The sequence below is a fragment of the Limanda limanda genome, chromosome 14 (genome assembly GCF_963576545.1).
Source record: "Limanda limanda chromosome 14, fLimLim1.1, whole genome shotgun sequence".
NCBI classification, from domain to species: domain Eukaryota; kingdom Metazoa; phylum Chordata; class Actinopteri; order Pleuronectiformes; family Pleuronectidae; genus Limanda; species Limanda limanda.
The window spans coordinates 10,594,495-10,605,760 of NC_083649.1; the positions used below are offsets into that span (position 1 = coordinate 10,594,495).

The 11,266-nt window shown below is 45.1% G+C and overlaps 1 protein-coding gene across 2 annotated transcripts in view; it reads right to left on the reverse strand.

Moving 5' to 3' along the window:
• Positions 1-4,269, reverse strand: part of LOC133019988 (glucocorticoid receptor) — a 62,326-nt gene extending 58,057 nt beyond the window's left edge. Inside the window, exons 1-2 of one of the 2 annotated variants that reach the window (XM_061086586.1) lie at positions 3,733-4,269; positions 936-2,202 (exon numbers count right to left, since the gene is read on the reverse strand). In XM_061086586.1, coding sequence (XP_060942569.1) covers positions 936-2,182 — 1,247 coding nt within the window. In that variant the 5' untranslated portion in view covers positions 2,183-2,202; positions 3,733-4,269. Of the gene's footprint in view, positions 1-935; positions 2,203-2,482; positions 2,526-3,732 lie in introns of those variants that run through there. The other variant, XM_061086587.1, reaches the window with a different exon arrangement.
• Between the last annotated feature and the right edge of the window lie 6,997 nt (positions 4,270-11,266).

An 11,266-nucleotide genomic window follows, 5' to 3' on the forward strand; every position in this document is an offset into this window, starting at 1 on the left:
ATGTGCACGACATTCTCACAGGGTTCGTTTACCTCTCACTGAACGGGACCGTGCTGCTTCCACTGAAATGCACATATCGTGTTTTCACAATGAATCATTTCCTGTGAGATTACAGTATTAGGTAACTCTGTGATATCTTTGTGGCGAGAGCCTTCTTACAACACATTTTTGGAAAAAACGCAAGAACGCGGAGGCAGGAAAGTTTCATAGTTCCACTAGAAAAGGACAGATTCGCTATATCTGACTCGTGAGCAACCAAAATATCACCACAGCTGCAACGTTTTTCCTTGTGACCTGTCAGCTCCTAAACTAGCTCTGACAATAATAAAAGATTTGCCATTTGCCATGGCATTCCTAAAATATGATGCGATGTGAACGAATTGGAGCAGGGCGTGACCCGATTGGAGGCGATAAGCACCAGATGCCCTCCACCCCAGGGAGGCCAGTGCTCCATCCCAAAAAGAAAAATAACAATAACTGTCACAGGCAAACATACAACACCACCTGAGCTCCCTTCTTTCTAGCTTCTCAGCTAGAATCACACTCTCTGACTCACTGGCTTAAATACTTTCATTCCCCAAATGCACACTCAAGGTGTCCTGCGGAGATGCGAAGTGTCCTGACACAACACTCTGAACCTGATCTGATTTCAGGAGCAGTGCAAAAGAAAATAATCTTTTTTTGCTTCATTGTTTTAGGGTCGGGTTTACATATTACAGTGGATATAAGCAATTTTATAAATTACGAGGTTATACTTTTAAAATGTTCATGACTTTTATTATGATTTTAAAGATGACCAGAGCAGGACACTGAGTCTGGAGAACACCTGATAGAGACAAAGCTGTTACAGCTCAGACTGGAAGACAGTAGGAATCACTTTCCTCTTCGCCTGCAGTCAACAGAGCAGGATAAAGTTTTAATTTCAAGCGACCTACCTGGAGAAGTTGACGGAGAAGGCTGCCATGGCTGCGGAGGTGAGCCCCTCGTTGCCCCTCTGTATCCCGGAGGGCTCTCCAAACCTGCCTCCCCTCGTCCAGCTCTCCCCGAGCGGAGGCAGATTCGCGAACATGCCAAAAGGCTTCTGGTCTTGTAGGCCCACGGTGGAGGACGGGCTGGCTTTGTAGTGGTAGCCGGGTCCGGTGCCGACACCTGTGGTGGAGGACATGGGGCCTCCTCCCTGCAGAGAGCTCATGGTGCCCTGGAGGCACTGCGACTGGCAGAAGCTGCCGTTCTCCTGCTTCTCCTGCTTGACCACGCCGGGTGTGCGGATGTGAATGAAAGAGTTGTCGAGGTCTTTCTCCTCCTTGATGATGATGCTGGAGAGAAGCGACGGAGGCTGCTGATGTTGATGCTGTAGCTGATGTTGCTGGTGCTGGAGCAGCTGGCGATGCTGCTGCTGCTGGTGTTGATGTTGCTGTAATTGGTGCTGCCTGTCCGTGCCATTCACGTTGGTACAGTTTCCTCCGTTACCCACCAGAGCCTTTGCTTCCTTGAGCAAGCCGCCGGCAGGACTGCCCCTGCCGCTGCTGTCGTGTAGGATGTTATCCAAGTGTGCCACTTCTGAATCCAGCTCAAAATCACTGATTTCTGGCAATGAATTGGGAAGGTCCAGGTCTTGCCAAATCTCTGTATCCTCAATATGGGGACCGTTGATGCCATCCAAATCACACGGGCCGCCACCTGTGTGTCCGCCGTAAGTTCCCAGGTCCTTTTCCAGAGAAAAGACTCCCTCCTGCTTGATGTGCTGGGGGAAAAGGTTGGGCAAAGGCAGTTTTCCCAGGACGGAGGTGTGTGAGATGCTGATGACAGAGTTGGACGTCCGTTCAAGATCAGAAAGACTCTGGTTCAGCAACGGCAAATTGTCCTCCATGTTGAACATAGCAATATCCGGCCGGTGTTGTCGTTTCTGCAATCGGATGATTTTACCCTCCTTCATGTCGGACCCCTCACACTGGCCACGAGGGTTGTCAAAGAGGTCCCCGAACTCGCCCTGGTCTTTGGTTGCGGCCCGTCCGTTCGGGGTCACTGTGAGCTGGGCCAGGGACCCCGGGCTGGGCAGGTGCATCGCAGCGGGCTGGAGCAGCGAACCAGCCGCGTCACTTGTGTCACTGTGTACTGCGGTCTCCCCAAATGTCAGGCTGTCGTCTCGATTACCGTTGCGCTTCAGTCCACCCTGATCCATTTCTTTATCCTGTCCGGACACTGATGGGGGGGGTTAAGGGGAACACAACACACAGTGAGAGAGAGATAAGACATGGTTAGCCTATGAAAACAGGGTTGATGGATAGGATGACACACATGAGGTTATTCCAGAAGGAAAAGCTAAAAACAGCCTAACGAAACATAGATCTTTGACGGGATTAGGTGTCTTGAAACATTTGTATCACATCTACGAGAGGCGGTGGACTAGTGGCAGAAACTTGGACTATGGGCAGAAAAGGTCTCTGGTTCGACTCCACGGAGAAACAACAAAAAGACGAACCTGGATTGATCTGTCCGAAACTCCAAGAGGATTCTCCCTACCCTGTCTAGTGCCCCTGAGCTAGGCACCTTACTCCCCCAACATCTGCTCCCCGGGCGCCGTACATGGCTGCTCACTGCTCTGTGTGTCCTGCACCAGATGGGTTAAAAGCAGAGGTTACATTTCCCTCCTTGCATGAGTGTGCTTGTGCATGTCTGTGCATGTGTGTGGGACAAATAAATGTATCTTAATCTTACGGCCTCTTCCACTAAGTCTCTACCCACACTGTCCTATGTCTTTTAATTTTTAACGAAATTCCAACGATCTGCTCCTTTTCACTCCCATACTGGAACAATATGGAACAAACCAGGCCGGTTGAAGTCGGTATAAAAAAAGGGAAAACACAGAGAAGACCATAGCCATCACAATTAGATAAACGACTACATTGTTCACGTTATTTCTTTGAACCGTGGCCTGAACTCAAAGAGTCAAGAGGCACATGACAGCCAGTGCTACTGAGCAGCGAGCACGTGTGCAGCAACATACACCTATGTGGACGAGATGAACCCACTCTGGGCCTCCCAGGCACTTGTCCTTTCTATTTACATGAAAGGGGGGAAGATTGGAAATTTTATTCAAAGCTCCATTCAAGAGCTTAAATTAAATGACCTGGAGGTGAAAAAAGAACTGGATTCAAGTGGAAATTAAAAAAAATGCAAAGAGAAGCGCTTTGCATGTCAGGGTTCTGCAGCATGTGTCTGTTGATCATTAACAGTGATAAGTGGCAGTTCAGCATTGGGCAGCAATGGACCCACGAAAGCGAGCTGTGGTTTCAAAGTCAGTGCCACTGGATTCAGATGAACTAAAATCACATTCTGCGATGTTGAGATTTCTCTTTTCGTATTTCGCTCATAGCCTTCTACCACTTTCCCCCCGCCCACATATGTAATGTAGTATGACTCCGCACTGGCATAGGGCTGTGCTGCATATAGATTATAAATGTTCGTCAATCTGACCATATTTAGATGGCTAATGTAATGCATGTAATGGGAAGTGACAGTTACAGTAAAGTTTGGGGATGTTCTGGGGGGTTCGGATCCGGTTCTTTACACCGAGAACAGCCACTGAACACAGCATGACAGCGCTAGTGCAACCTGTTGGCGCCGAGGGGAAACTGCCCCCCCACCCCCACCCCACCCCACCCCACCCACCCTGTCTCAATATTTCTGCAGAAATGTAACAAACTAACAACGTGACAAGCTGGATCGTACCTGTGGTGAAAAGGCAGGGGGGGGGGAGATGCAAGCCCCGCCGCTCAGGTCATGTCCCGTTATAGGTCCCGAGTTTGGAAGGAACAATATTCGGAGATATTACGCAGCGTCCGCGGATCCAGTCAAGCCCTCGGACCGAGCCCCTTCCTCGCTGGAGCGTTTTGCATTGAAGTGTCAGCCGGGTCTGGGTTCGGGTTCGGGTTCGGGTTCGGGTTCGGGTTAGTCATCGTGTTGAACTGTTCCGACCCCGAGTCAAGAGGAGCTGACCCCGCGGGAGTTTTAGCGATCCATCGTGAGCGCGCCCCAGCCTGGACTCGATGTGTCGGGAACTTTTTATCACACGTCGTCGGTTGCAGGAGGAGACAGAAAAATAATAATAATAATAATAAGGAAGGTGATGATCGCTCACTTTGGTGCGCCAAGGAAAAAATAATTCAGGAGAAATCCGCGATGGAGCGACGGGTCTGAGGCGCTGTCCTCCGCCGCTGCGCCATGAAACCCCGGGAGGACATTAAAGTTATATAATCAGCCGTACTGCCCCTGGTGCTCCACACTGCAAACCCGAGCAGGGCAGGGCGGACAGATAGGGAGGCGGCGTCAAGGCTGGAGCAGCCAGGGGACTGCTTCCACCCGGCCCTTTCACAGTAAGAGCTCTGGGTTTTCGTTCGCAGCCAGACACATTACATAACAATCAGTTAATCAATCAACTAATCAAGCAAGAACTCAATCAAGTAATCAGGCTTTATTTATATGGCACGTTACACACCAGCATAATATATAACACAAAGTGCTTCACTTAAAAAGAACACACACACACACACTCACGCACACACACACACACACACACACACACACACACACACTCAAACACAAATACACACACACACACACAAAGTTATGTCTCCATAGTTAATACTTGCCTAACACTGATCCTTGACCTAAACCTAACCTGACTTGTCTTTCGTCCCCATAAGGAAGACAACCCCCCCAAAGATGTGACGGAGTAAACAAACGTAGGTCCCCACAACATGGGTAATACCTGGACCTCACATACACACGTACACACACACACACACACACACACACACACACACACACACACACACACACACACACACACACACACACACACACACACAGCAAGGGTTTAATGGGGAACTGAGATTAAAAAAAATTGAAAAAAAACAAAACAGGAACTGATGAAACATATGGAAACGTGCATGTGTACATACAGGAAATAAAAATGCATATTGTGTGCGCAATGGCCACAATATATGGAAATACATTTGTTTTTGTTCTTCTTCTTCTTCTTCTTCTTCTTCTTCTTCTGCTTTTACTCGGAAGCAGCCCAGCACAGCTTCCTGCCCCCCTGTGTGCGCATGGGGCAGCTTGACGCAGCTGTGAGTTTGACACTTACTGGGGAACGCCCCTTTCCCCTCCACCGAAACTCTCCCTGCTGGGGAATCTGTCAAAACGGGTCTTCCTCTGCGCATGGTGGCACCGAGGAGACCGTTACAGGTCCCAACTCCCATGCTCCACTGCAGCCACCACTCCAAGCGTGCTTAATGTGAATACCCCCATAGTTCTGACGTCCCCAAAGTTCAGGTCTCCTCCTCTGGGGTCTCCTTTTAGAGAAGAGGATCCTCGTAATTTCAACCATAGCTGTCTGACACCATGTTATCAGGACTGGACAGTCAGGAGAAACCTTTCTTCTGGGAACGAGCTCTAAAAATGTATCACTGCAAGTCCTCATCTGACCCAGTCCACACACAAGAAATATGAAATGTAGTTTGTTTTGTCGCCTTTTATGGCATTCGTGCAGACACTCTCAGATACATGAGAAGTGTTTAGGTAGTTGCTGGAGAAAAGATGGCGCCAGATATGATAAATAAAAAAGAAGAAAGCCAGTCAGACGCGGTAAACAAAACACGTCCTTTTATGCAAAATTCAGACACGAGCTGCAGCCTCCAAACAAAATCGCCTTCAGCAGTTTCACAGCCAGGACATTAATCATTCCTCCTCAGGGCCGGGACTTTCTCCCCTCTCAACAGAGCAGGAGTTGAAACCTGTGCTGTTTGGAGAGTGAGGGGTCAAAGGTCAAGCTGGCAGTCAGGAGCACGCCCGGGAAGCTGAAGCCTGAGCCGGACTCCTGATCGTCTACATGTGAACCTCCCTATAGAGGAGATCTCTGCTCCGACAACATGGGCCGCCTGCAGGCCTCCACTGTGCAGGCCCCTCTCTGAAGGCAGCTCCGCCCAGGACAGGAAATGAACACGAGGAGCAACAAAATAAAAGCATGTTGACGCTTGTCAGAGAAATGTTTTCGTCAACATTGTATCATGACAAATATCATTCCATTAAATGTGGTAGTTTAATATTGTTTTCCTATTGTTTTCCTATGTAACGTGATTATCTAGGCCAGTGCAGCAGCAAATTTTATAATTATAGGAGAATGGTGTCAACAGACATGCTGTGTTTATTCTGTCCAAATAGGAAATAACCTCTGTTCGTAAAACCTCGCGACATGAATACATATTTGAACCATGCGAGCAATTTCTGCTTGAGGACTGGAACAGCGAGTCAAACATTTTATTTATCTTCTTAAACAATTAGTCTCTTATTTATATCACAAGACATCCTACTCCCACTTTGGATTAAATAGAACACAGTATGTTGCAGTAATAGCTGTGTACTACTCCTCAAAGCCATTATTGTCCATATTTTCTGTATTGAGCATGTATCACATTTATTTAATTTGACCAATTTTGGCAATAAATATTTGTAAGACTTGTGCATTCAGTCTTCAGAAAAATCTCTTTGGTAGTTGCTGTCCTGACTGATCTGTTAGTCTCTGCCTGAGGATGTATGTCACATCAGGTCACATCAGGGGAAGTAGACAACCACTCGACTTCCAAATGTTAAACTTGTGAATCTTACTCTTCCTTATTTTGCTGGTGACCCTATGGATCATCCCTCCGCCCACTTGAGCTTCCTTGTTTTCAGATGCGAGAAGGTGGCTCACACAGAGCAGACCGGTCATCATCCAGCTCACCGAGAGTTTATCTGACCGCGGTGTTATAATGAACAGAAAATATGGTTTCATGTGCATTCTTATAGGAGAACTGCTGATTTTCCCTGTGGCTACGACGCAGACTGTCTCTGCACACCTGAATTCTGACAGGGCCAGGAGAGAAGAAGTGATGACTCAAAGTCGCAAAACCTGTGTCCTGCTGCACACTGTCAGCGCTAATGGGAAATATAACGAATGGCTCCATTCGTTACTTTATCAAGCAAAGCAGAGTGAGCAGGGAAATCAATCATCAATAATAACAAACACAAAACATTTCTAAGGCCCATTTCGAAAGAAAATTGCAAAATGAAGATTATGGACTTTGGGTAATGCAATAGCAGAAATATGGCAATTCTGTAAATGTATTTAAAAGGATTGCTTGAGTCCTTCCTGAAATTACAAGTGACTTCTCTGCGACTATAAAGCCGGAATGCCGGTCAGTCACTTCCACTAGAATAAGGTCATTAGTTATAAATTCCTTTTCCTGATGGCACTTCAGTGGAGCACAATAAGGACCAATTTGAGATATGAGTCAAGCAGAGTCAGATCAGGATGAAGAGGGAGACGGAGGCAGGGGAGGAAGGAGAAATGGACGGTGCGGGCCGTGCAGACAGACGCCCATTCTGTTCTATCAGCAGGAAAAGAAAAGCGGACGGGCAGACGCAAACCAACAGCCAGAAGAAGAAGACGGGCGGGAAAGGGGCGGGGAAAAAGGCGGTGGGGGGAGGCAGGTGTGGCCCTCCATGCAAATCATTCGATTAGATGGAGCATGGTGTGTCCTGTGCATGTGGATGTCTCATTAAACGCTTGTGTGGCTGGAGAGAGGCAGGAGCTCCCCAGGGCCTGAGAAAACCACACTGTTCTCAAAACATCACAGGGAACACGGTGAGTTTTTAATGCAGCTGGGTAACAACGGGTGTATCCTATTTACTGATAAATAATAAACACACTGGACATGTGGTGCTCTATGTGCATGTATTTGCAATTGGGAATTCACGGAAAAATATGTTATGTGGTTGTGTGCTCTATGCATTTTGGGTTACACTAGTGTCAGCGCTTCAGAGAGTGACACTTAGAATACATTTAGATCTGCTGGTGCCTGATGGAGGCCGAGGTTTGGTTTCAAATGTTCTTATTTGAATTCAGTGGATTCTTTTTTTTTCATAAGGAATCATGGGAGCCAAGGTACACGTTGTACACATGCACACACACACATGCATATTAACCCTTTCAGAAATGTCTGCGCAAGGGCGAAAATTCGGTTTTTCACAAAACGTTCCCCCTCCCCTTTTACCAATATTTACTAATATTTGGGCAGCAGTAGTGGTACTGACACACAATAAAATAAAAAAATCAACAGATTTAAATATATGTTATTCATTTTTCTTCAAGTTATAGTGTGCAAGACAGCATGTAAAATATGATGCAAGCCTACTGGACAGTCAGCATGGCAACTAGAAATTATTTAATAAGTCAAGAATTATGGAGATGTCCAGATGGAATCTTTAACCGCTTTAATGTTTAAAGTTTTTTTGAGGATGCTCATTGGAGCCAGCATATTAATTTCTTGCATTATAACTAAAATAACAATAGCAAACTGAAATCTATCTCATAAGTACGATTTAAACTAGCTCGTACAGTTCCTTAATCCCTACATGTTCCAGTGACTGTAGTATATGCAGCACAGAGATGAGTCTGAGGCCATGAAACATTTGTCAGTGACTTTCTCAACTGCTATGAAGTGTTTTAAATCACACAATCAGTATGCAACAGCTGTATCAAAGAATTAGAAAAGGTTTCTTAGGCTTTAAGTTGACAAAGAATCTACAACGAATATCTCAATCAAAACAAACTATCTGCAAGGTTAGAAGTCTCGTGGAGTAAGAAGGAAATATGTAGATTTTTGGTTCCATTGGCGCTGATCTGTTAAATGAACATGTTTGGGGTTATAATTTAATTAAAATTTCATGTATGGTTTAGAGATTTTACGCCTTTATAAGAGAGTTGAAAATAAGGCCAGGACGTGAAAGGAGGACGCTGCAGTTTGTCATTGACGCCAATTACCACCTGTGCACCCTGTTCTCAGTCTAATCGAAACAAACCCTCTGATTAACTGGTGTTAATGCCAATGAGGGTAAATTGAGTGACAGGGTGCAGACAGGCCTCTTGTTAGAAGCTGGACTGGAGTCAGATTTGTTTTTACTTTTCTCTCTGCCAGACGTCTCTTCCCTTGTTTGCCGATCACTCACCGAAATCTGTCCCATGAGCAAAGCCCTGAGGTCAGAGGCCTTTTCTCCCATCTCTGATTTGTTAACGGGAGCATGCAGTGATGTGCTAAATATAGATTTTTCAAGCTCTCTTCATCTCTTCTTACATGAGTTGTAAAGTTTCAGCAATGTAAGTTACAAAGATACATTACAGTAATTCAATATAAGGGGCCACAATCTGTTTTACACAAACTGTTGTGTGAACTTTGACCGACTTTCTGATACAATTATTGAAATTCTTTTTTACTCCCATTAGTTAAGGGCTGTGGTCAAATAGTCCAACCAATTAAGTCCTGTGTCCTTTTTCTTGACGTCAAAGAAAAACCTAATTTTGAATTCATAAGAAGGTAGAAAAGACAACTGCGATGTCATGACAACCTGACTGCACAACACGTCATTATACTATTGCAGATGTTATTGATGTGTATCAAAAAATTTGGCTGCTGCAAGGAATTGTGGGATGCCATTTCCCAAAGCATTTCGAGAATTTGACGAGTACTGATCATTGCTGCGACTTGGAAGCTTCCTGGTCATTTCAGGAACCATCACTAAGTCGTTAATAAGACGTATTCAAAGAACCAGAACAAAGAATCATTTGTCAGAGTTGAAGAGGGGAGAGCACAGTGCAGGCGGTGACAGGCACAGATCTAATCAATCTGCCATAAGAGCAACAAAAGATTGAAAGACAACGTAAACCAACGGCCAGAAGAAGAAGGACAGAGGAGGGGAAAGGGGCGGGGGTAAGGGGTGGAAGGGGAGGGACAGGTGCCCGCCCACCGTGCAAGTCGTTCGATTAGATGGAGCATGGTGTGTCCTGTGCATGTGGATGTCTCATTAAACGCGAGTGTGGCTGGAGAGAGGCAGGAGCTCCCCAGGGCCTGAGAAAACCACACTGTTCTCAAAACATCACAGGGAACACTGTGAGTTTTTAATGCAGCCGGGTAACAACGGGTGTATCCTATTTACCGAGAAATGATAAACACACTGGACATGTGGTGCTCTATGTGCATGTATTTGCAACTGGGAGTTCACGTGAAGATGCGTGACGTGGTTGTGGGATGCACGTCGCTCTGTATGCGAAGCAGGTTACTCTAGAATCAGAGCTGCAGCTACAAACATTTGGATGTACTGGTGTCTGATGGAGGCCAAAGTTTGTGTTTCAAATGTTCTCGATCGTTGAAAACAAAAATAAGCCCGCAACATCCCTGGTTTCACCTTTTGCTTCAGGATAATTCTCATATCTCATTTTGTTGTTATTCATTTTAACACCAAGCAAAAGTCTCTTTACACGCATCTTCAGCATCTCTCTGAACCGAACATACCCATAGCACCAACCCTAATGGTTCCCATGAGGTGCTTCGAGAGCTCTGTCCAGCAGCACATTAATCCAGCGCCCGCATCACATCTGAGCCCCCCCCCCCTCTAGTTGGCTTACCACTCCAACTCCAGTGCGGATGCGCTAACAGCTTCCCAGCAGCTGCTACCTCCGGTTTTCTGAGAATAAAACCAAAAGTATCATTAATAGATAAGAGAACAATGCGGGAAAATATGTTTTTCTGATGTTCAGCTCTTTAAAGGGAACATTGAATTCCATTCTTTCGAGGTTTTATGAGAGAATTTACAGTTGAAATGAGGAAAGGACTTCAACCAATGATTCTGCAGTTCATGGTTGATGCATTAGCTATCTATCAACTGTCAGATAGATAGCTAGATAGATAGATGGCTAGATAGATAGATAGATAGATAGATAGATAGATAGATAGATAGATAGATAGATAGATAGATAGATAGATAGATAGATAGATAGATAGATAGATAGATAGATAGATAGATAGATAGATAGATAGATAGATAGATAGATAGATAGATAGATAGATAGATAGATAGATAGATAGATAGATAGATAGATAGATAGATAGATAGATAGATAGATAGATAGATAGATAGATAGATAGATAGATAGATAGATAGATAGATAGATAGATAGATAGATAGATAGATAGATAGATAGATAGATAGATAGATAGATAGATAGATAGATAGATAGATAGATAGATAGATAGATAGATAGATAGATAGATAGATAGATAGATAGATAGATAGATAGATAGATAGATAGATAGATAGATAGATAGATAGATAGATAGATAGATAGATAGATAGATAGATAGATAGATAGATAGAAGAAAGCATGTCT